The sequence below is a fragment of the Plasmodium vivax genome, chromosome 12, assembly GCF_000002415.2.
Source record: "Plasmodium vivax chromosome 12, whole genome shotgun sequence".
NCBI lineage: Eukaryota > Apicomplexa > Aconoidasida > Haemosporida > Plasmodiidae > Plasmodium > Plasmodium vivax.
The window spans coordinates 61,834-87,169 of record NC_009917.1 but is presented as its reverse complement, the minus strand read 5'-3'; the positions used below and the strand labels follow the sequence as shown (position 1 = coordinate 87,169).

Genomic DNA, 25,336 nt, shown 5'->3' with positions numbered 1-25,336 from the left:
CCTTTTCAAGTACCATCTGGAGAGGCCTTTGCGAGATGTAGTTACACATACAGTGTGGTGTCCTGTGCAAAATGAGTTAACCTAGCTGTAGCTTTTTGCGGCGTTGACCAATTTTATGCCAAAAAGGGCAAATGGGGAACACTTAAAAGGTTGGAAGTGAATGTGAATAGGAACTACTCAACTGCACACAAACTAAGTTTATGGGAAAGTGTCTTTCCACCCATATGTGGTGACCTTTTTTTTTTCTTTTTTTTTTATGCCTGTTCATTTTTTCTCGCAAAAACGAATAACAAATAAAATAACGAATTTAGTACCCACCTGTGATTATGTAGAATCGATTGCATCTTCCCCGTGGAAGTGGTAGTGCAGCCAGGGAATTGCCACTGCCATTGGCTGGGCAATACAGTCTTACCGTGCACCTGTTCGCTCGGTTATTTAAAGGCTTTACTGGTGCGTCCCACCCGTTTGGCATTCACTCTCAAGTGAAAGGAAGGAAAAAAAAAAGTTTACTAAAAAATAAAGGGGCGTAGTTTAGCCACGGGGGGGGGAGGAGCATACAGATGGCCAGGTGCAAATGCCAAAAGGGGCACATCAGACGAATCACTACACAACTGTCGCGTTTGAGAAAATCACAAAAAAGGGGAAGCGGTGACAGGGGGGGAAAAGATGTTACAAAAAAAAAGAAAAAAAAGTGCACATAAAAATAGAAAATGGATGGAATATCATCCCATTTTTGCCGCCACTTTTACCGCCATTTTTACCGCCATTTTACCAGCCATACTTATCGCTCGTGGTCCTTCTTTTGCCGTAGTTGGTCTTCTGCAAAATTTCGTACTCCTTCTCCACAGCCTCCTTTGCTAGCCAGTTTATCTGATGCTTCCGCTTTTGCTTATTCCCGTGGATGATTACCCTATCGAAGGTGTTGCTGGCCGCATTATACACCTTCGTTTTTATGTTGTATTTTTGGCTTTTTGTTTTTTCCTCTGGGATGGTGGGTTTCCAGTCACTCAGAATTTGCCTCTGGTCTATCACGGGGATGTTTTCCAGACTCACGTTGATTTCTTTCTTCGTTGAGAAGCCAAAGTTGGTGAGCGACAGGTTGTTTAGGCTGCTAATGCTGCTAATGCTGTTTAGGCCGCCTATGCCGCTTACGCTTTGGGGGGTTCCCTTGGGGGGAGTAGGCGCGCCGTAGTTATACGCATACTGGCCACTCCCATCATAAGGGTACTGCCTGCCTGCACCTGAATTTATATTATGAAAATAGCTTTTTCCTCCCCACGGGGGCTGCTGATAGTTCACCTGCGTAGGGTTGGCTCCCCAAGTGGGGCCTGCATTACATCCCCTATGCAATGAACTTTGCCAATTTTTTACATTGTAGTTAACATTTCCAGCCATGTGTGGAGATTTATTTTCGCTTGCGTTGTCACTTGTTTTTTGGTACTTATTCCATCTCGGGGGAGATGTGCGTCTTTTTTTTTTTACATCTTGCTGTTGACTGGCCGGTTCTTCCTCTTCGTAATTCATTTTGGTTTCTTCTCCCTCGGGGGGACTTCGCAGGGGTGGGGGGGACTCTTCCTCCTTTCCCTTTGGCGTCTTCCCGTGGTTGCCTCTATTCTGTTCTGTTTGTTGTTTCCCCTGCTGTGCGTCACCTTCATCATCGGGGGCACCCTCACTTTGACTATCCGTGTTATCCTCATCCGGGGCGGCATCGTGAGGGGCATCCTCCGTGGCATCCTCAGCGGCATCTCCCTGCGCGAGGTCCCCTCTCCGTTGGGACCCCCCTTCGCTTTCTTCATCACTGGAGTAGTAGGACCCCAGCAGGTTTTGCAGATTCCGCTTCGATTCGGCAATGTTCGTGTTTCCCCGGGATGTGGACGATTCGTCGCGATGGGTTGGTTCATTCTTCGTAAATTTTTCCATCTCCTCTTCGTTTGTGTTTCCCCCCTTTTGGTGTTTCCCCTCATTTGGCGATTTCGCGTGGTAGCCCTGAGTCACCATTTGTCGTTTTTGCAGGTGGCCAGGATTTTCTTTCGCGCCCTCCTTCCCATCGCGCTTCATTTTGTTATTTTCCTGCTGCTCGTCCCGCGTTACGCGATTTGGCTTTGCGTTTTGCGCCGCTTCACATTTTTCGCATTTTATGATTTTTCCTTTTCGTTTGCAGTTTGGGGTGAAAAAAGGAAAAAAACTTGGCTGGAAAAGTGCGTCATTTTCTTTTGCTTCATCGCGCTGTGCGTTTGAAATTTTTTTTTTTTTTTTTTTTTGTTGTGGGGGGAAAATCCGTGCCCTTCCTTTGCTGCGCTGTCGTGGGGTGGGCTGCACGGGGAGCGGCAATGAACAACCGGCCAGCCAACCGCTTGTGGGCAGCAGGGCCCATTTTTCCCACCCCCGGGCAGCACGTCGTGCAGCCGCTCCTACCACGCGACTGAAGAGGCACAAAATGGGAAGCGTGAGGGGAGGGGTAAGATGAGAATTTACATCAACAGAGCAGAATGGAAATTGAATAAACACCACAGGGTAAGCATGAACAGATGAAATGGAATGAAAAAAAAAAGCAACCTTACTTCTATTTGTATGCTTTTTTTTTTTTTCCCCCTTGGTGAAAATTCGTCTGCACAGAGAAAGAGAAAAAATGTTTTTAAAGTCAGCTGTATTTTTGCTTGTTCATATTTTTATCACCTGCACAAAGTGTCATTCATATTTTTTAAAAAATAATTATTTTGAAAATGTGTTCTTCGTGAATTCGCACATAAAAGGTTTTAGCAAGAATGACGAGAAAGAGGCGGTGAAAATGGAGCGCAACAGAAAAAGGGGTGTGTTTTATTTTCCCCCGAAAAGTGGTGCCCTGGGCAGGAGGGGCGTGTACAGGTGGGTTAGGAAGAAAAGGGGGCATTCTTCTACAAGGTGTTTTTTTAAGTCTAATGGGGGGGTGGCCCCTTTTTCACGGAATGGAGATAGTGGCTGCGGAAGGGTCAGCGGTGACGCCCGTCTGAACAGCCTCGCTCGAAGTAACTGGTCGCGCTGGAGCAAACTCTTCTCGAGCGACTTTGAAAAGGCTTTTAAAGAAAATTTCGACGAAAGCAGCCGGCTGAAGAAGAGCGAGCTGGTGTCCATCTTAGCCTGCATCTGCACAAACATCGTTATTGAGTTTTTAAAAATAAAAGAGGAGAAAAAGACGGAAGATTTTGACTACCCCTTTGACTATAGCCTTATGAACATCCTAAAGCTGGTAAACTTTGAATATGACGTGAATGAGGAGCTTCAGAAGAAGAGGAAGAAGCAGAAGAGGGAGTTTAACAGGAGGAAGTTCAAGGGGGGGGGGAATGAGCCAAACGAACCCCATTTAGGAGGACCCCCAATCGGCGGAGCATACGAAGAGACGGAGGAAGACGTGAACATAAATATAGACAATAAAAACACGAAGGAGGAAAATGACAAATTAGACGAGTACATTAAAATGATGGAATTTAACACAATGGAAATTAAACACATTGAGCCTTACATCGACCTTTTCTTTGGAAAAAAAACATTTCAAAAAGTTTTTCTAAAGAACGGGATAGACATACACAAAATCTACGATAAGCTTAGTGAGGCCCTGTTTGATAAGTGCCAAGAAAAAGCCAACGTGATGGAGCTGCAGAGGTTTGTCGAACACGAGGAGAGAAATATACACAAGAAGAAAAGAGTTCATGTGAGGAATGGTTCCATGTCATTTGACGAGTATATGGAAGGTCTGGGCAGCTTGGAGGAGAGCAAGGGGGTCAGTGAGGTGGAGAGGATTCTCTACGACGGGGAGGTGCCCCCGAAGGTGGCAGCGAAGAAGAGGAAAAAAAAAAACAGGAAAGGTGGCACTATTATCAACGGGCTGAGCGGCAGTGAACGAAGGGATGGCGATCATTTGGGGGTTGATCTGGGCGGCGGACCGGGCACGGACGGGGGTAGCGGTGAAAGCGGTGATAGCGGTGGTGATAGCGGTGGTGATAGCGGTGGTGATAGCGGTGGTGATAGCGGTGGTGACAGCGGTGGTGACAGCGGTGAAAGCGGCGGGGACAGCAGCGGGGACCCTGGAGTTGAACATTCCGCTGGAAGTACAAACAGCGGCAGCCAAAATGATGGGGGGGACGGACACGAAGGGGGGCAAGACAACTTCTCGGGGGGAGGGAACAAGGAGGAGGGGAGGAGCGCGAACAGGGGTGGCGTGGAATTCCTGAATGGAATTTCGTACGCGCTAGTAAGGAGGGAGGATGAGACGGAGGCAAATGACAACGCAGCGGTAGAAGCAAAGGGTGACTTGTCGGTTGAGGCAAACGACAACGCAGCGGGGGAGGCAAATGGCAACATCGTCCTGATCAAATTCGTGTACGATAATAAATACGCGTGCGAGTTTAGGACGGACTTGGGTGTGATAGCCTACGAGGGGGTAGGGACGAAATCGCCAGAAGATATAAAAGAAGGCGTAAAAAAAATGTACCGTGGAGTGAGCGTTGGGGGGGGGTTATCCGATTTGCATTTGATTAGAGGAGGCCCCTTCAAGCGGATTTTGGAAGACCTAAATTTTGAGGAACTCTATGAGATGCCTTATAAGAAGCGATTTGCACGAAAGCAAAGCATCGTTAGGCAGATGAATGCCTCAGTTGTGGTGCAGAAGGGGGTAAGCGACATGGATGCGTACCCTCTGCTCTATGGCTACCTGAAGGTGTGGGAAGAGGACCTACACTGCTACGAATTGAAGAGGGTCGAAGTGAGGCACATGTGGGGGGAAAGGAAAAGGGGGGAGAATATGCCAAGTGGAGAAATGAGGTGGAACTTTTTTCGCAACTACGGTGAGGGGGGTGGCCATACGAATGATCAGCCGAATGACCTTCCAGATGACCATCCAGATGACGTACTAATCGACAGCGACCGGTACAGACAAATCGTGCGCGCGAAGGATGGCAAGGCGAATGGAACCCTTTGCGACCTTCTGGGAGGAGACTTCCCAAACAGCGACTACATTTCGTTTAAGGCCAAACTGTTCGTCAACAATAGGAAAGAAATCAACTGCTATGAGGAGCTAATTACAAAACTGACGTGCGGCCATTCGAATTTAAGTGTTGCCATCCTGAGTCGCTTGAAGGAGATAAGGGAAGATCTCTCCTTTGTATCGGGGGAGGCCTTTTTAGAAAAATACACTTTTGACGAGGAGGACGAGTTCTTCAACTTCAACAGAATTGTGCACAGGTGTGTGGTCGAGGGGAGGTACCACTCGATGTTTCGAGGAGGAGGTGGTGGACTCAAAGGAGGGGAAAGGAGTTTTAAGCTGTTTTGCCATGGTGGTGGCTTTGCAGGTGGTAGCAGGGGGGGGAGGAACGTTTTCGTACCACTAGTAAGAAGAAGGATCACCTATTTGCCACCCCCTGTAGAGAGAGCCCTTTCCCTTCCCATTCATGCAAAGGTAAGTGCCGAAGAAAGTCGGAAAAAAAAGCAACAAAAGAGGAGGAAAAAAAAAAAACAACTCATCGATGATGCCAATTTGGTGAGCAGTGAGAAGCAAGAGGATGACCCGTTTAGCGACGAAATGGACGAAGATTTGCTGCGCTTTGAGAAAATAGACAAGATTATGGAGTTACGTGGGGAGGGCGACCATAGGAGGGGCAGCGGCTTGGGAGGTGGCACGACCGACCTGCTCAATGACGAAGTGACTAGCCAAGCGGTAGAACATATGAGACGCCAACCGAATAGGAGCCATGAGAAAAGCAAAAACTATTTGGAAAAAATGCTCGAAAGGCAGAAGAGGGTAAACGATTTTTTAAGTTTAGAAAAAGCTGAAGAAAGTGTAAAAAAGAATTTGAGCGTGGTAAACTATGAAGAAGCCTTTAAGCAGTTGAGGGGGAAGTCCAGGGGGAAACAGCAGGCAGTCGGGGAGGGGGGCAAACTAGCGGAGGAGGGCAAATTAACGGAGGATAACCAAGTAGAAGCGACCTTGCTGAGCGACGCAGATGATGAAGAAATCGAAAGGCAAATTAGAGGAATACTACAAGGGAAAAACTTAAATGATGGGTCTTATCGGTTAGACCGCTTTGAGGAGAGGGGCGGGGTGGACACACAAGAGCCCAGCGGAAAGAGAGACCAGAAAGACGACGAGGAAAAGAAGAAGGAGGAGAAGAAAAAGATCGAGGAGTTTTTCAAAAACATGAGAGTCGAAGTGAAGTTGAGCAGGGACTCCTGCGTGGGGTGCGGAATAGCCTTTCAGTCGGCTGACCAGAAGAAGTTTGGCTTTTTGAAAAGCCAGGTGTACGAGAGGGTGGTCAGCAGGAACGAGGGCTTTGACAGGAGGGAGATACTGCGCGATATTTACGAGGGGGGGGTGGAAGCGCAGTGGGGGAAGAAGGATGGAGAGATGACTGTCCAAGAGGGGGAGAGGCCGATCGGTCAGTGCGGCAGCTACGCAAAGGAGCATAACCGCAAGCAGGAGCTGCTGAGCGAGGTTCACAAACTGAGGGGGGAAGCCATCAGTAAGGTTGTTCATCTGGGGAGGGGCGGTTACCCCGAGGGTGAAATCACCTCCATCATACAAAAGCAGGCAAACGAACCAACCGGCGCAGAAACGACTGAAGAGAAGTTCTACCTATGTGAGCGATGCTTCAATTTGAAGTACAAAAATGACATACAGGAAAACATGATAATAAATTATACGAATAAAAACGAAATTAGTGCCGAAGATTTTGAAAAGTACGTAATAAATATTTTCAAGAAAAGATGTTTTATAATTTACATCGTAGACATTTTGGATTTATACATTTATTCCAATTTGAAGAAATTATTTTCTTTATATAAGATGCATTCTGATAGGGGCAAAAGTGAGGGTTTTTTTTTTTGCGTAAATAAGGTGGACCTTTTGCCTGACTATAAAGAATTTACTGTGAAAAATTACGTGTATAATTTTTTGCGGAGCAACAAGATAAATGTGTTGTTTCGGAACATCTTCTTGGTGAGCGCGAAGACGGGTTACAATGTGAAGAAGCTGATTTACACGGCCTACGTGCGGAGCAGGGCCGTGCGCAAGAGGGGGAAGCGGCGCGGCGAGGGGGGCGGCAATCGGGGCGGCGCGAAGAGTGGGCAGGCCATCGATGGCGAAGTGGAGGGTGACGACGATGATGAAGAAGAAGTGGATGGTGATGGTGACGACGATGAGGTGGTGGAGGGTGGCGATGACTATGACGGTGACGAAGTGGATGATGACGATGGCGAGGCTAGCCGCGAGATGGGCGATCTGGGCGAGCTGGCCCCCCCGGGGGACGCGCCGACCAAGAAGAAGAAATTCTTCCTGAAAAACGTGAACATTTACATCGTGGGAAACGCCAACAGCGGGAAGTCGTCCCTCATCAATTACCTACTGAAGAACGTCAAAAAAAAAGACAACCGAAACTTCCAAATTAGCAACAGCATCATTCCAGGAACGACTCTGAAAAATATACAAATAAAGTTAAGCAAGCATATAACCATTAATGACACCCCCGGGATTATTTCCGGCCAGTCGCTTCTCTCTTGCCTCAACTTTGACGAAATGAAATACGTGGTATGCACCAAGTTGAAAAAAAAAGTGCCAGCCATATACGTAAACAAAAATGATTACATTTTCATCGGGGGGCTTATGTACATTCACATTTTAAATATTAAGAAGCATTACGCTATTATGTCTTTTTTTATGTCCGAAAGGATTCCAATCATAAAGAGGAAAAACTTTTCCAAAGACGCAGGGAACTTTTTAAGGGAGAAGATAAGCAGCGGGTTTCTTTACCCCCCCTTCTCAGTCGAACGATTTGACCAACTTGGCACCTTTAAAGATTGCTATTTTAATATTACAAATCCGTGCGTCGATCGGGACAGCGGCAGCTACGACGTTCATGTGCAGGGGCTGGGGTGCATCACTTTTTACGCATTTGAGAGCATCGAGTTTCATTTGCACACGCTGAAAAATGTGGACGTCGTTTCGAGGACTTCGCTCATGCCGTATCATAAGAGGTACGGCAAGCTGAACATCTCCAAGGGGAAAACGTAGCGGTGGGGCGGTCCCCTAACGTAGAGGGGGAGGGGGGAAAGATATATATATATATATATATATATATAGAGAGAGAGAGAGAGAGAGAAGTGGGAGGAAAAAAAAAACACACCCCAGTGTTTGCTACTTAGCGTGAGTGTCGCGCTGAGCTGTTTGTTCGTTTGGCTGCCACACATTGTGCGTGTTTGCCCAGCTGCCGTTTTGCCAACCCGTCCGCGCATATGTGGACCCATTTGACTTTTTTTTTTTTTTTTGTTTCTTTTTATTCATCCCCATTTGATGGGCCCCTTGCGATAACTCGTGGAAGCGGGCCAGCGCGGCGAAAAAGGGATAACAACTGAAGCCGCGCAAAGGTGAGAAAAAAAAAAAACAATTTGCACACATCACCAAACGTTTTAACACAAAAATGTTGGAAAAAAAATATGTTAAATAGGCTTTCATTTTCATGCATTGGAGGAGTGTTCACAAATGGTGTCCCCCAATTGGGGGGAAAAAAAAAGAGAAAGTATGAAGCAAATCAGAAATGCGGGTGGGTACTTAAAAATTGGTAAAGTTGGCACAGTGTTGACGATCGTTGGAAGAATGAGCTAACGCGGGGAATGTGCCCAAAGGGGGAGCATACACACGTCTTGCTCGCAAAGCGTAGTACTCCTCTCCATGCACACCCCATCACAGCGGCTGATTATTCTTCGAGTTGAAGAACTCCCGGTAGGAGGAATTTCCAACCATCAACTCGCCGTGGCTGCCAACGAAAATGTTATTTCCACTGAAGAAAATAATTTTATCCATCGTTTGCAGATTTTCCATGACGTGTGTAATGACAAAGGTTGTTTTTCCGAGGCATAATTTATGTAGCGCTTTCTCTATGCATTTTTTATTTTCATTATCCAAATTGCTTGCATGTTCATCAAGGACAATAATTTTTGAATTTTTTAAAAAACATCTAGCTATGCAAATTCTTTGTTTTTCCCCAATGGATAATTTGGTACCTCTTTCCCCAACAAGAGTATCATACTGTTTATCCATTTGCAAAATTTTTTCATGCAATTCTGACTGGACGCAAGCATCAATCATTTGTTTATCTGTACATTGGAAATTCCCATACTTTATATTATACGAAATGGTGTTGTTGAAAAGGATGGTGTCTTGCGGGACTACACTTATGCTCTTTCGCAAAGTGTACAAATTGATGTTTTCAATATTTTTATTATCAATGTAAATGTTGCCACTGTTTATTTCGTAAAATTTGAGGAGCAATTTTATGAGTGTGCTTTTTCCCAGGCCGCTTTTCCCTATGATGGCTACCTTTTCTCCGTTTTCAATATTACAGGTGAAGTTTTGGAAGATGTAGTTATTTTCCTTTTGATTTGCCTCTCCCTTGGGTTGACTGGCTGTGGAGGTGGGGGATCCCTTTTGGACGTTCTCCTTAAGGGCGCTCTTTAAGTTGTTCTTTATTTTGTCGCTCATGGGGGGAATAGGCGTCTCCCCTGAGTGGAGCCATTTTGGGGGGCAGAAAAGCTTCTCTTTCATCGTTTTGAGGAAGCGGAACAGTTTGGCTATTCCTCTTGGAGGCACTCCATCTTGATTGGCTCCCCCATTTGTTCGAAGCTCCGTCTCGCTTTTCTCCTCCATGAGGGGGTACCTAAAGGAGACGTTTTCAAATTTGATATTCCCCGTTTGTATTTCCACCTTGCTGGAATAGTCTAGCGACTGAATTTTTTTGACAAGAATTTTGATCATGCACTCTATGTCTACAAGGCTCAGTTTGGTTTCTCGGTAGATGGTGCCAAACATGTTCAGGGGCATAGCTAGCTGGAATAGGAGAGTATTCACCAGGATGAGGTAGCTGAAGGGGAAAACATCCTTGGCGATGTTAATATACGTTAGGTAAAGGCAGAGGAAAAGATTAAAATTGAGGATAATCTGTTGGCCAAAATTTAAGAAGGATAAAGATTTCTGTACATTGATGGCTTCCCTTTCATATTTCTTTTGCTCCTTTATGAATTTCTTCAATTCGTGCATTTCGTTTGTGTAGTATTTTACTTGTTCTACATTTTGGATGGAATCTAAAAAAATGTTAAACGTGTTTTGTTCTGACTTGTTCATAAATTTCCTGATGATGGTTCTCCTTTTGGTGACCAGGGTGGTGAAGACGATGTAGAGAAGCATATTCAAGCAGGTAACGAGGGAAACACTGTAGTGTATTTTGTACGTCAAAATGTAGAGGTATAAAACGAATTCGATAATGATGGGGATAATTTGGAAGACCAGCACGTTGAGCAGATTGGTGATGCTTTTACACCCCCTGTTAAAAATGAAGGACAGCTCTCCGTTTTTTTTGGAGAGTATATAACTCAGGTTTAAGTTATGAATTTTATAAAAAAATAATTTACTCACATAGGTGGAGATTCTCTGGCTGATCGTGTTGAAGACGCTGTTTCGCAATTCGTTCAGGCTGGATGATAGGACACGTGAAAGGACATACGCCAGAAGAATCGGTACACTTGAGTTGCTCGACAATAGGGGTCCACCCAATTGGGGATTCAAACTCTTTTCCAAATTGACATTCTCAATGAAGGAGGACAGCAAAATTGGCGTGTATATAATGGATATCTTCGAACATAGCAGAAAAATGAAGGAGAAAAAAATTTTTATTTTCAGCTCCTTATTTTTGCATATAAAATTTTTAAAAACGTACACTAAGATTTTTATGTTAATGTTTATTTTGCCGCTTTTGCTTTCGTTTATCTTTTCCAGGTTGTGCAGGATTTTTTCCAGCTCTTTTATTTTCAGCTTTTCGTATTCTTCGTGGGGGGCCTCCCTGCCGCTGGGGGGGGGGTTAACATTCGAGGAGGGGTTACCATTCGCAACGGTGCCGCTACTCCCCGTGTGATCGCTCCTGTAGGCGCCCCACTCAGATTGGCCCCCCCCCTTCTCGGCTTCGCCCCTGGAAGCGACCCGTTCGCTTTGGCTCTCCTTCCCCACGTTCGTTCCAAACCATTTCAGGGGAACATAGAGGTGTAGACACTTGTTTGTTATCCCCCTTTGGAGCGGGTAATACGTCGGGTGCACCCCACCATCGCACTTGGCATACTTCCGGGGGGGAACCACTTCGCGATGGCGCTCTTCATTTTTGCTATCTCTTGTGTTGCGGTTGGCTGCACGGGGGAAACTGTTCTGGGGAGGTCCTCCCTTTCGGCTGCTATATGGGTGGCTAATATAGTTGGGAGCGCGGTTTACCGTTGGCCCATTTTTTGGGAGATACTTCTGGGGGGGGTAAAACCTACGGTGGAGGTAGTGCGGCGCGGTAGCAGCGTGGCTTCTACTTCCAGGTAACCCATGGACGAAGGGGGTGCTCTCCTTATCCGATTCAGTTCCCGTGGAGTTCTGAGCTTTCTTTATTTTTTTTATTTTACGTAAAAAATACGAAGAGGTTATTCTTTTTAGGGGGCTCGTGATGGGTTCATTTTGCGCTTTCTTCTGACAGTTGTGATTGGAGTGGTGGCTAGCTACCAAGGTAGCGTAAAGGCGCTCTTCTATTTTTCGGGTTCTTTTTTCGTCTTCGCAGTTGATGAGGTGTTTTTTTTGGCTTAAAGTTGAAACATGTTGACGAAAAAAGTGTTGTGGTAGGCGTGCATTTTTCCTGAAGCACTTGTAGCTTTGCATATTTCAGAGGTGCGTTTTTTCGATCCCTATGGCTGGATGCATGTCCTTGGTGGGGGGCAGCCGAGAAGCAGTTCCACCGCAGGGGTGTATATGTATATATATGTATGTACATATATATGTATGCACAAACTGGCACACAAGTACCATTCGCACATGGGCTAAATGGCGATGCAGGTTCGTCAAAGCGGTTGATCCAAGGACATGCGCACGGGCAGGAAGTGTCTTCCTCCTTCTGCGCCCACCCCAAGGAGTACGGCTCGGTCTCCCTTACGATTTGGCCTGCTGCACGTACAGAGGACACCAAACCGGCTTCTTATCACTCGCTATGGCATGAGCGGCTATTTCTGCGAGCACGCCTTATCGCATGTGTGAGTGTAACATGGGGGTGTATGCGCGGTTGCCACAACGCAAGAATGGGGCAAACAAAGCTTTAAAAGGATAGAAAAACGGGTGAAGGGAGGTTTTATGCAAGTTCCGCTTTCACCTCATGATCAAAAATAAAAAAAAAGAATTGTACTTGTAAGTTATGCTACCCACTTTGGCGAGGGGACATAAAACAGGGAAGAAGCATTTATTCGAGAAAAAGGCTACCCCTTTTTCTACATCATACAGAAAAAAAAAAAAAAAAAAAAAGAAGAAGCATATGAATATATAAACATATGAGCATATGCAATCCTTCCAACCGTGCGCTTTCACAAATAATGCCGTCGCAGTTGCAGCCCTGGTGGCAAAACGTACAACGATGGAGGGGAGAAAAATTCACGCAGAAAAAAAAAAAAAAAAGTATAAACATACTACATATGCTTGGGCACACGTAAGGCATGTGCATTTGCATACATTTTCGAAAAGGGGAAAACAACGAAAAGTGCAAAATGGGTATAAGGTTTCTTCTTTTTTTGAAGAAAAAAAAAAAAAAAAAAAAAAAAATTCACGAACATTTCGCCTTTGTAGAAAAAAAAAAAAAAAAAAGGTTACGAAAAAAATTCCTATGGACGCCACAAATTTTTTTTAAAATTGCCAACACTGGTTTTGTTTTGCTATCGCTCGCATCGTTTGAAGATACCTCGCGCGTTTATGCGTATAATTTATTCACGTCGTTGTGACATTTTTGGCGTAATGTTCAGTTCCCGCATGGGCCCTTATGTAGAAACGTTATATGTTTTTTCTCGCTGGTTTACTTTACCGATTGTGGTTCGCCATTTTGGAAAAGGGAACAGAAGAAGAGAGTCATCGAGAGGGGGAGCAAGCGAAACGGGCGTTTGTCAGCCAACCTGAGTTTGTCATCCAACCTGAGTTTGCGAACCAACCTGAATTGCTAACCAACCTGAATTGCCAACCAACCTGAGTTTTTCGGCCAACCCGCGTTTCAATCCCTACGCCTTTATGCAAAAGCGTATATTCACATTTTCGTAAAGATCTGTAAGCATACTTAGCGAATGCGAAAAATGAACGGAACGACAAGCAACCAAAGGAGCCACTGTTTGTAAATTTGCCTCCCCAATTTGAGCTGCGGCCGTCCCTTTTTTTAAAAAAATAGGATACCTCAAAAGGCCTCACGAAAGAAAGCAGAACCACCACCACCGCCTTGCAGAAAAAATGTCGCGTTTCCAGCCAGTAATATTATGCAATAAGAAAAAAAAGATCAAGGAATGCAACGACTTCCTATTCGACTTTAAAATTTTGAGCTCCGGAAATGAAAAGGGAAGCGTCAAGTCGATTAGCATTTGTAACAAGTTCATTGCGATTGGTTGCAGCAATGTGGTAAGGCAGAGCGGGCGTTGCGAGGGGGGCTCCGCCAAATGCACCTACTGGCAGCTCCGCGTAGGAGCTCTCCCCGCAAAGGAGAGAAATAAAGAAGCGTGGCGCACGTGGATATCACCACCCCGTCACTGCTGAACCAAGCGCGGATGGCTGCACAGTTGAGCGTAGCTGTACATACAGGCCATATGCTGCGAAAGGAGGAGACTCCAAATTGTATTTTTACACATATGTTGTCACCTTACCGAGTGAGCCCCTCTTCACGAATGTTTTTTTTTTTTTTTTTTTTTTTTTCCCCTATTTGTGCCTTTTCCCCCTGGTTAGGTCTTCCTGAACAGCATAACGGGAGAGAAATTAGATAAGAAGTACCAATGCAAGGAGGATATTACCAAATTGAAATTCCGAGATGAGGGGATGCTGGGAGTTGGGTTAGAAAATGGGGCGATAGAACTTTTAGGAGTATTTTGCTTTGGAAGAATGAAAAGACTGAATGGACACAAATCAGCAATAAACGATTTAGTGTTTAACAGTAATTTTAAAACGTTATATTCTTGCTCTCGAGATTTTAGCATAAAAATATGGAATGTATGGGAAGGGACCTGTGAGCGTACGTTAGATTACCACATTGACAGTGTAACGAGTCTTTGTTTGCATACGTTTGATGGGAGTGATGGAGATCCCCATTTGATTAGCAGCAGCTATGATGGCTGTGTGCTTGTGTATAATTTAAATTCGAACGAACAAGTCAACCAGATAGAGTTGGACGAACCAGTTGAATGCTTAAACATATTTCAAAATAAGTACATCGTTTTAGCGGTGAAAAATGTAATTAAATTTTACAAAGTGGAAGATCTTCAGTTTGTAAAAAATTTGATAATTTCCCCAAAGACTTGTTTCTATTTGGGGAACTTTAAGCATTACCTTGTGGCTGCCAGTTTGGATTTGTCTGTGTATTTCGTGGACCCCTTCTACAAGGACACGCAGGTAGGTGCATGTGAGCGATGTGGTTAAGTTATTCTTTCGTGGGGGTTGCTCAAACTGGGGAGAAATTGCACCGAAAATGTGTGCAAAAATGGTTAAGAAAAGAAAGGGGAATGTTGGAAGAGAGAAAAAAACTCCCTGCGAGGTGATGCCACATTTGGGGAGTAACCCATTTATTATACCTCCTGTGCTTCCCCCAAGTTATTGAAAAAGCGAATGTTATGAGGGAAACGTACATGTGCAAAATGCTAATCGATGTAACCTATTTTCATTTCCCCCTTTTTGCAGAAAATAAAAGTCGTCAGCATTGCTAATTTTTTGAATGCCCCTAAATCGGTTGACTTTTCGAATGGAGTACTGGCCCTGGGAGAAATGTAAGTCTGCTCGGGGAGTGCCCATGCGCCCATTTGCGTGTGTGTGTGCCCATTTTTGCGCCGCTTCGCATGCACACAAAGGGGTCTACTGACTATAATACGCACTTCCTCACCTCACCCCCCACGCAGGAATGGCAAATGGCTCATCGAGGTGTACAACGAGAAGGGGAAGCAGAAAAAACAGAAGCGCAAGGAGAGCGACCCCCTGGTGGACATTCCGGTAAGCGCGCGATGGGAAGTGGGAGCGGGAAAATAACGCAAAATGGAGCAAAATGAAGCGATAGCAGCGGTGGAAGCGCCGGCAGCCGTGGCAGATTGAGAAAACCCCGTTGGCGCAAATTTCACGAATTCGTTCCCCCCGCACGTTAACACAACTTCACATTTTAAATGCACTACCCCCATTTTAGGAAATGATTTATTTGTTCTCCAACGCTGATATAAACAACTATATAAAATCGTTCAAATATCATGATGCCCTGATGCTGATGATAAAGCAACAGTAATAAGGCCTTGTTGGGAGATGCTTCGGAGTGCACTCCCAAGAGAAGCAAAAAAAAAATATATAAAATGAAAAAGAAAAAAAAAAACTGCTTATATTCTGCACTTTCCTCCCATTCGTAGCCCGCACATGTTGCCTTTTCACCCCATTTTGTTAATTTTTCCCCCCCAATGTGCAGCCCCGAAGCAATGTTGTCCTTTCTGGACTACTTGTCCAAGCACAAAGTTATGATCCCCGCATGTAGAACATACTCCATCGAGGATACCATCAAAGTGTTAACCTTTTTCAGAAAAAGATTCGTAATCGACGTTTTAATGTTTGAGTTTTTCTTTTCCTTTTTCCGTAAGTTGTCCCCCCAAATGGGAAGAGCATATTTTGCGTCTTTGAAAAGTGACCACCAATTTTTTTGCCCATTTTGTGCATATACGTTTATTTTTTTTATTTTATTTTATTTTTTTTCCCGATTTACGCAGACGTAAATAAGTGGATTGCCACTACGAGTAATGCCAAGGTGTTGGACGAGCTGAACGTTTTGAAAAAGGTACAAGGGGAGAGACTAGCAAAGTGGCCAAGCGGTTAAGCGGTTAAGCGGTTAAGCGGCAAAGCGGCTACTTTGCGTAAAGCTTTGCAGTGGGAGAGTGACAAATGGGGAAGTTCTGCGCGTGAAGAGCGTTGCTCCGTTTTGTTTTTTGCCCCCTTTCCCATTCGTTCATTTTCTTTCTCTTTTTTTTTTCCCCCCCCGAACAGGGCTTTGAGAACACGCAAAATTTTATGAAGTATTATCATAATTTAAAAGACATCGCGGATTTTCTGAAGAATTAAATGGGCGTCTTTTTGCACACAGGAGTAGCTGGCTCTGCACGCGTGCGGCATTTTGCGCAGTTGGCTTTGCCGTTACTGTGTTGTGTAGTCTCCATTTTGCCCCCCTGTTTGCCCTCCTTTTTACTCACTTGTTTGCTTTTTTTTTTTTTTTTTCTGCACTTCGTTTGTGATTACAGCACAAACATCATTTGAGAAGGGCGCATTTTATTAAATTGTTGAAATGCAGCCCCTTTTTTCAACGCCATGTTGTTTCCCTTTTTTTTAATGACGCTTGTGCGGTTTGCTTGGCATGCGCCAGGCGCGCAATCAATAAAACGTAATCAATAAAAAATAAGAAATAAAAAACAAATGGTCAATCTTGTTTGTCTATCCAATTCGACGTGGACCAAACGAAGAAGTTCTGAGAGGTGGTCTTTTTTGGGGTGAAAAATGTGCGTGCAAATATAGGCAAGTGGGGGGAGTGCCTTGCGGGGAAGAAGATACACTCCCCAATAAGTGAATAAACGAAGGACAGATTTTCGGGAGGCTCCAAATGTGCATAATAGTTACGCGCAACGTAGCAACGAATTGGTAGTAAAAAAAAAAAAAAAAGGGGGGGAAGCAAAACATTCCCTTTGCGGGTACCCCACTTCTAAGATGCCTCTACGGTTGACAATTTCTGTGTCGCTTCTTTTTCACGAGGACCACGTGGTGTGCATTTTCCGAGTGGCTTCCCTCTTCTTCTTCCTCGCATAATTGCTCTGATGTATATTAAATAAAAAAACTTACATTTGGTAAAGTCGTAGATGAAATTTTTTTCATATTTTTGACGTGCACTGTTTGTAGTGGTGTGAACCCACTTGTGGGAGTATTTCCCCTTCGGAATGACTTTCTCTTGATAAAGATAAAAAGACCGAGCGATTATTTTGTTAACTATATTTTGGTAAAGTACAAAGTGGCTCAGACGAGGTGAGTGGGTCATACCTGGGCACGCAGAATGGTCGAAGCTGCTCAATTTTTCACAAAAAAGTGCTCTTCTTTTTAACAAATATTTGATGCATAACGTTTGATAGAAGGTGTGGAAGTAGTTTTTCACATCCGTTTTTTTTAAAAATTCGAGGTAGGATGGAGAGCTTTTTGGAAACATAGAAATCGGGCAGAAGGCATAATTTGCTTCACCGTTTTGTTTAATTAATTTGTTAAAGTAAGTGACTGAGGGACTTAGTGTGAACAGCTTCACATAGAAGCGCATAACTAGGGGGTGCATGAAGTGGCCGTTTAGGTGGGCATTCTTGCTGAGGAGGAAGAGGAGCTGCTCGATGTCTTTGTTCGAGAGGAAGAGGTTGCGCGCGGGGGGGAGAGAAGTTGTAGGGTTCGCATTCGCTTCTTTCGCTTCGACCGCCGCTTCCCCCCAGGCGCCCTGGCCGCCCCTCCCAAGGATGGCCAGAATTTTCAAAAAAATAAACTGGATTTTCGGGCCCCCCTGGAGGTAGACAAGTTGGTAGAAGGAATAAAGAAGGTCCCGTATGGTTACCGTTTTGGTCTGTTCTATTTTACTCTTATCGATTAGGGTTAGGGAGGAGGAGTGGCCCAAACTACTTGCACAGTTGGGTTTCACCGCCAAGGAGAGATTGTGAATAAGTGAGTAAAGCTTTCTCAACAGGGCGTCTACTATTTTGGAGCAATCGAACGTGTGGAACGAAGACGCTTTTCTTACAATGCAAATGAGAATTGACAAGTCTTTTAAATTTTGTGTTTGATTTAGTATGTCCTGCATAAACGTTCTTCTGCTGCTTAAAGGGATAATGGCGTGGGGGGTACACTTAACCTTTGGCTGTTGATTGGAGAGGTCTCCCTTGTCCCTATCATTTGACTGATAAAATTTGTTTACGTACTTTTGACGTATTTCCTGCACATAATTCGTGTTGGAGTTTACAAGAATTTGGCACAAGTGTGTTAAAATTTTTTTTTTTTTTTTTTCATTTTGTTCCTGCTTCGGACGGAATTGCGTCTTTTCGTGCGTCTTTATGTTTAACACGCTGTGCAGAAACACTAATTTGGATTTGCAATTAAATTTGAAGTAATTAAAGAAAAAAATGTCCAAAAAGGTGGGAACCGAAAATATGATGTTTCCATTCCCTCTGTTAATTTTTAAATGTGCCGTTACTTTCCCCACATATTTGTTTACATTTTCGCTATATGCCATATATGCCATATATGCCTTTTTCTCAGTTGTGTTTTTTCCGTCCAGCTGATTGTATATGTAGAGGCGAGTCAAATTATCAGCGTAGCTCTGTTCGTCGCAAAAAATGTGTAACTTTTTCCGAGCTGCTGGTTTGCAAGTGCGAGATTTAAGTCGCGAAAGACCGTTCATTGGAGGGAGCGGCTGGGGAGAACGCGCACTTGGGCGAGGGATCCCGGCACGTCACAGCAGGGATAATTTTAAAAATGTACGCCCTTAGCATGGTTAGCGGTATGTAACAAATTTTTTCACATGCGTGAGAGGGACATGCGTACATATAATAACTGCATTGTGGAAGGGGAAAAAGAAAAAATTCACTCCAGTATGCTACTACATTATGCAGTTCTGTTTACATAAGTTGTCACATAGGCAGAAGGCGTCTTTAAAAAACTTTTGTTCGAAGCCGCTTTCAGATTTAACCCTGGTTAGCCATTTCTCATTTTTTTTTTTTTTTTTTTTTTTTTTTTTGTGGAAAAGTTAAAGCGTGATTATATGGCTGTTGTTCCTCTGCCTATTGCAGGGTTGGCATAATTTGTATTACCATCCTACACGTGAGGGTGAGGGGAAATCTGCATACGCGTACTTAAATGAAGAAAAGGTCCCGAGCTGTGCAGAAGGACATATTACATATACGTATACGTATGCACATGTATATTGTTTTTACATTCATGTTTGCAACGTAGGATCCGCGCGGCGATGAATTTTTCTTCTTCCCATGGGAGAAACTCTCCGCGAGATGGTTGGCAAAAAAATTGTTCTCAACACGCGAAAGGGCAATTGAAATTGCAGTGCGCGAGAAGGAAAAGTACGCATCCCTCATGTGCCGCTTAAATTATGGCAAATGTGTTTTCGTTTCTCCTTCTGTACGTTTTGAAATAATTTTTCCCTTTTTGTAATTTAAATTGTTTGTTTCCTCCTCCCCCCCCTTTTTACTTATCTTTTTTTCCATTTTCAAATTTGGCAAAAAAGGTTGACCCATATTTTTACGTTCCCTATATATATACATATTTGCGCCTATGCGCCCGCGCCTGCGCGTATGCAGATGTTTATGTATTTTTCTCTCGCACAGGGGAAAAAAAGGGGAAGGGGAGCTGTGCGGAAGCTCATTTGGGGGGAGAACGCCCTCGGGTGAGAAATGCGCTTTGGCGAGGAGAAGCGTGAAAAAAGCGTGAAAAGAGCGTGAAAAACGAGCGTAAAAGGAGCGTAAAGCGAGCGAAACGCGCGAGAATCGCCTGGAAAGCCGTTTAGTGGGCGCCTCCGATTGTCAAAAAGATGCCGATTTATTTACGTGCCTCCTTTTCAAAAGTCCCGTCAGTGAGCCTTTTTTTTACTTTTTCTTTTCATGCGTTAAAGCCTTTGCGCGGAAACAGTTTGTTGCCCCAATGCGCGGTTTTTAAAGGGATGGAGCTCAGCTTGTCATAATGAAAGTAGTGCGCATAATTAGGAAGAGTTTTTTTTGCAGCCTTTTTGTTTCTTCCCCGTTTGTGTTTTCCCAAGTGAGAACCGTGTAAGCGTGTTTGCTGCTTACCTGGGAGAGGCGGCTTAATAAGGCGGCTTGAATAGTCGGCGTGAAGCGACGAGCGCAGTCGTCTAGGCCGCGTAAACATGCGGAAAAGTGAAAAGGCAAGAGAAAAAAGTTAGCAAGAAAACAGTTAGCGAGAAAACGTAACCGAGCGGTGGAATAGCCAGTCGAAGGAAGCGCAACCGGCGGAAAGCAGACAAAATGAACGACTTCAGCGAGGAATACGATTTTATGCAAAGAATACATAAAGTCGATGGGCACGGGAAAAATGACTACGGATTGAAGGAGACGATTAAGAAGAAAGACGATGAGGGGCATTTTGGGAGGGATAAATTGGAAAAAGATTTTTATTTAAAAAGTAAGTATGACAAGTACAGTAGCACGCTGAGCGGTTTCGAGAAGGATGATAAATTTTTATACATGAAGAGATTAAAAAATGAAAACGAGAAGGATATGAAGAAGCGAGAGACCACATCTAACCGAAGCAGCATTAACGAGCTGGCCAAGGTTAACGAAGTGGTGTATTACATCCACGCAAACAAAAAGAATGTGTATGAATATATAACTAACCAAACGGATTTAGAGAACACGTATTATCAGATAGAGGAGAAGCCGCGTAACTTGTCAGGAAGTATGGTGAAAGAAAATGAAGAGTACGTCTATCTGAACGATAACGCGTATTACAAATTTAAGATAAAGAAGGATGAGAAGGAGGATGGGGAAGGGGAGGAGAAAGGCAACGGCGGAGGGAATCAAAAAATAAAGTACACGTTAGACGCAAATAAAAGTGTCATCATTGAAAATATGATTGAGTCAGACAATATGTTGATACATTTGTGTAATACTTTTTTTTCCGTTAAAGATTGGGTGAAAAGTGTCTTCATGTTTTTAAGTAAAATTTTTCACTTTAACATTTTGGACTACACGTACATAAAGAATTACTCGTTGACGAATTATTTTGATAGGAACGTGAAGGACTATATGAAGTACTTAAAGAAGCACGAAGACCAAAGAATGATCAATCACGATTTTCTCGCGAGGAGGAAATATATAGCCCCGTATTTTGTGTACAATTGCGTTGACTGCAATTATAATACGAACGACAACGGGATTATCATTTTGTCGTCGATCCTTCCGTTCATTCATAGATTTGATTACGACTACAAGTTGAGGCAAATGAGAACGAAGGAGGAGGAGTTAGACCACATACTGAATGGTGAGAAGGGCAGAGGGGGAGGTAGTGGTGCAGGAGGGGGCGCTTCACGAGCCGGCGCTGCGGGAGCGGGGAGCAGATTCCTAGATTCGATGAGACGCGTTAGGAGCTTCTTTTTTGGCAATTTGTTTGAAGAGGGTTATTCGGCAAATAGTGGGGGTGGCGCGTACGGAGAGGGAGGCGCTACAACGGGCGGCAACACAAGTGAGTACACGGAGTTTTTAAAAAAGTTCGAAAATAGCATAAACGAGGAGGGGGAGTTAATTCAAGATATTCTATTCTCTGGGAAGGCACAAATGATATTCATCAATTTTAAGCAAATAGAAAACAACTTCAACAACGTGGTGGGTAATGTCGAAATGAAAAGCGAGAGAGTACAAGTGAGCAACTTAATTTTGGGCTACGAAAAAAGGGAGCATATAAAATACACAGACATATTAATTTCAAACATTTTAAAAAATATAAAAAAGAAGTACCCAGATATGGTTATCAATGATGAAAATCCGAGGCAGTTCATTTATGAAGAAAATGAAAATTCAGAGAAATATGTTCGAGAGGGTGAGCAGACATTTCCTCATGATTATTACTCCCCGTTGGGCAGTAAGGATGATGAGGCTACCACATCCGATAGTGTAGACATGCATAGGAAGAAGGAACACTACATGCTGTCCGATTTGAAGGAGTATGTGTACAATGCCCCGTCCCATTTGATGAAAGATAGAAGGAACAACTGCGAGTATGTGACGTGTGTGTGCTTTGATAACAATTCGAATAACTGCAATTTGATTAACAATTTCGTTCTGGGTTACAACACAGGGAAGGTGGAATACATTTACGGGAAAATCGTCTACAGCAATATTAGCCACTGCGATTTGTTGATAGATTACTACTCGAAGAAGAATAAAAAATTTTCGTACGAACTGAGCAAGCGGATTTTTCTAAACGGCGCGGTGATAAAAGTTGCGTTCGCGCCGAACGGTTTTTTTTGTCTAGTGTTAACAAGTAAAACGTTATACATTTGCAACTTTTTTTACTTCTCTTTGTATGAAATTACGAATGTTTGTTTTAACTCCCAGTTTGTGAATTTTCTGTGGATTAATAATAATTGCTATTCCGTTTTCACCGATAATGGGAATGTGTATTTGTATGAGAAGAGCCTGAAGAATGATGGGCTGAACAGCTTTTCGCTGGTCAAAACGTTTTGCGTGGAGCAGGCCATTTACTTTAACTCCATTTGTGAGTATCACCTGTATAGCAACTGCATTTACCTGTACACGGGCGAAATAGAGAAAAGGAGGAGGAGGAAAAATGGCAGCCACCATCTGTTCAAGAAGAAGAAGAAGAAGAAGAGGAACAAACACATGAGTGATTACTTTTACAAATACGACTGCAATTTTGTCATCATCGATTTGAATGCAGATGTGTGTAGAGGTGGTGGAAGTGGCGGAGAAGGAGGGATGAGCGCAGGAGGGAGTGAAGATGCCTTGGTCGGCGGAGTGAACCTGCTGAAGGACAACATGTCAGATGTGGAAAACAATATGAAGCAAATAAAAATACTGGAAAGACTGATAGAGAATGGGAACAACTTGGATGAGGAGGATGTAAATCTGGAAAGTATGCTGCACATTAACATAAAAGATTTCAACAACTACATTTCGACCATCAAGGATGGGAGTAGCCAGTTGTATTCTGGCGAAAGTGGAGAGGAAGCCCACATGATGGGGAGAGACAACTCCAAGGGGGAGTTCTCCATGAAGAAGCTGCTAATCAATTACATAAAGGATGTGAAGAAGCATCTGTACAATTTGAAGGATGAAAATATTATTAACGTTTTGTTGCCCAGGTACTACAGCGCAGGGGATGATTATAGTCACCGGAATTTTCTGAACATTCGATTTTTTACCATCGAAAAGTCGGACAATAAGCATTTGATAGCGTTGGATACGGAGACGGATTACGTGTACGTTTACAAGATCAGGAAGAATGTGTATCTAGACGATGAGGCGCTGGAAATGTTAAAGAATAACCCGTATGGGATGCATAGTAACCCGCTGCACATGTTTTACGCGAACTACCTGAAGAGGGAGTCGGCCCTAAAGGAGGAGTGGAAGATCTACAACGATTACATTTATGTGAACACGAAGAAGATGAAGAAGTACATCAAGTACAATTTGCTCTACATAATTAAGAATCACAAGAAAATGTTCTTTCCCCTGCATGTGTATGTGATAAACACCAAGTTTAACGAGACCGAGTATTTTTTGTTCATCAAATGGGCAACTATCAAGAACACGTTTGTCTACGCCTCGTATAGCTCTCTCAATAGGGTGACCAAGATGAAGGAATACTTCCGGAAGGACGACGAAAGGTTGCTTAAGGTGTTGGAAAATCCGAAAAATATATTTCTATACAACATTAATGATAATAGCGGTGATTTGCCCTACCTGCCTAGGGTGAATGGCTTTGGATTGCCGCATCCCCTGGGGCCGAGGGGCAAATTCATGGGCAAGGAGCACCTGGGGGAGCATATCAGCCATGTAAATGGGCCGATTGGTATGAACAACCATTTGCTGCATAGTAAGGGAAGGATGCATGAGTATAGGGACCACATGGGGAACCCTGTCAAGGGGGTTAACCCGTATATGGGCCATAATGACGACTATTTGAATAAGACCCCTGTGAAAAATGCGGGAAGAAGCTTTTACACCTCCCCCATTGATCACCTGAATGGGAATATGCCCTACCAGTTTAAGGGGCCCCCCAAGTATAGCGATAACGACATGTACACGGATTATTACATGAACAGCGCGGTGAAGGACCCCGATTATGGAAATTTCCCCAACTACGGTGGTGACTACCTAAATGAGAGCAGCAAAAAGCAGAACGAGTCCGACAAGAAGTGGTCCTACTTGAAGAAAATAAACATTTTTAACAAAAAGGACGACGATTTGAATGACAGCAGTTATGCGAACACGAGGCATACGTACAATCACCATGCGGATGCGAAGCACATGCAGCAGCGTGCAGGTGGGCATATGTTCCACTTCGACAATGATGAACCCATTTTAGGCGATATGAAGAACCCGAATTTTTATTCCTCGCCTGAACGGTTCAGGTATAACAGATTACATGAGCCAGCGGATAGCTCCAAGTTAATGAGTGACGACCACGCGAATGTGAGCGACTTTTACTACACGCATAATGCTAATCGGTACCACTCCAACGCCATGGGCGGGGGGAGCTACGACCCATATGTGGTAAAGAATGATGTGTATAATTACCGAAATGTGAATATGGAGCTAAACAGCAACAGCGCTACACATAACCCGTATGCCCATGGTGATATTCATCGAGGACCCAACGACGGGAGTCACTTCGCCAGTGACGTTGACAATAGCAAGTCGGCGAGCGGCAAACGGGGGAACTCTTACAACAGGGATGTTAACGATGTGAATCCCATGTACAGTGACGGCGATTATAGAAATAGGTATAAGAACTTTAGCTCGAATGATAGCTATTCTGGCAATATGCGGAAGTATATGTGATGGTCAGGGGATGCACATTTTAGGTTCGCTGTGGCGTAGTGGGCACTTCCACCATATAAGTTTTGTTCCGGTTTACGTACCGCTATGCAGATTGGCTCAGCAGAATGGGGGGGGGGGGGGGGTGTACCCCCATTTGTTTACATCATATGAAGGCCCTGGAAGAGCTAAGCGAACAACTCGTTACCCCCTTCCTCCTAGTTATCATTATCCCCATTAGTATGGCCCCCGTTTGGCTATCTCATTTTACCCTTTTTTTTTTTAATTACCACACTTAGGGATGCCAGAACAGCCTTTTCGAAGCGGTAGCCAAACGGATGTGTGTGCGTAACGGCACGCATGTGCGCGAAACAGTACGCATGTTCGCGGAGGCACCTGTTCTTCCCCTGCTGCCAAGCAGAGATTGAAGGGGCGCGCCTGGCCCATGGAACCTGTTGTTTTATGAATATGTTTACGTATTTTTTTCTCGTTATTAATGGAAGTGTGTACATAGCGAGTTGGCCACCTGCTGACGCGGTCATTGGTTAAACTGGTTACCGGCCAACCTGGTCACCGGCCAACCTGGTCACCTGCCAACCTGGCCACCTACCAACACATGCGCACACGCAGGAGGGCTTGCATGTGAGCTGCTGGGACGGCACCACGCTGCGCAGTCCCCCCCCGTCTCTTTGTAAACCTTTTCGAAGTATTTGAAGCCACT

General features: G+C 44.2%; 6 protein-coding genes across 6 annotated transcripts; 3 read left to right on the top strand and 3 right to left on the bottom strand.

The window, feature by feature from the left end:
- Positions 1–768: 768 nt before the first annotated feature.
- PVX_083485 (hypothetical protein, conserved) lies at positions 769–2,263 on the bottom strand (the record flags this gene model as incomplete). The annotated part of the gene is made up of 1 exon (XM_001614246.1): positions 769–2,263. The coding sequence occupies exon 1, from the start codon at positions 2,056–2,058 to the stop codon at positions 769–771; it is 1,290 nt and encodes a 429-aa protein (XP_001614296.1). The 5' UTR covers positions 2,059–2,263.
- A 200-nt stretch (positions 2,264–2,463) lies between these two features.
- On the top strand, positions 2,464–8,038 carry PVX_083490 (hypothetical protein, conserved; the record flags this gene model as incomplete). The annotated part of the gene is made up of 2 exons (XM_001614247.1): positions 2,464–2,514; positions 2,687–8,038. The coding sequence occupies 2 exons, from the start codon at positions 2,464–2,466 to the stop codon at positions 8,036–8,038; spliced, it is 5,403 nt and encodes a 1,800-aa protein (XP_001614297.1).
- A 669-nt stretch (positions 8,039–8,707) lies between these two features.
- Positions 8,708–11,704, bottom strand: PVX_083495 (ABC transporter, putative; the record flags this gene model as incomplete). The annotated part of the gene is made up of 2 exons (XM_001614248.1): positions 8,708–10,865; positions 11,376–11,704. The coding sequence occupies 2 exons, from the start codon at positions 11,702–11,704 to the stop codon at positions 8,708–8,710; spliced, it is 2,487 nt and encodes an 828-aa protein (XP_001614298.1).
- A 1,042-nt stretch (positions 11,705–12,746) lies between these two features.
- PVX_083500 (hypothetical protein, conserved) lies at positions 12,747–16,457 on the top strand. The gene is made up of 8 exons (XM_001614249.1): positions 12,747–13,465; positions 13,787–14,446; positions 14,732–14,817; positions 14,947–15,037; positions 15,225–15,316; positions 15,495–15,658; positions 15,790–15,857; positions 16,064–16,457. Exons 1-8 carry the CDS (start codon positions 13,301–13,303, stop codon positions 16,136–16,138), a joined length of 1,401 nt encoding a protein of 466 aa, XP_001614299.1. The 5' UTR covers positions 12,747–13,300; the 3' UTR covers positions 16,139–16,457.
- A 312-nt stretch (positions 16,458–16,769) lies between these two features.
- Positions 16,770–18,743, bottom strand: PVX_083505 (hypothetical protein, conserved; the record flags this gene model as incomplete). The annotated part of the gene is made up of 1 exon (XM_001614250.1): positions 16,770–18,743. The coding sequence occupies exon 1, from the start codon at positions 18,489–18,491 to the stop codon at positions 16,770–16,772; it is 1,722 nt and encodes a 573-aa protein (XP_001614300.1). The 5' UTR covers positions 18,492–18,743.
- Positions 18,744–19,251: 508 nt separating this feature from the next.
- Positions 19,252–24,639, top strand: PVX_083510 (hypothetical protein, conserved; the record flags this gene model as incomplete). The annotated part of the gene is made up of 2 exons (XM_001614251.1): positions 19,252–21,053; positions 21,275–24,639. Exon 2 carries the CDS (start codon positions 21,391–21,393, stop codon positions 24,637–24,639), a length of 3,249 nt encoding a protein of 1,082 aa, XP_001614301.1. The 5' UTR covers positions 19,252–21,053; positions 21,275–21,390.
- Between the last annotated feature and the right edge of the window lie 697 nt (positions 24,640–25,336).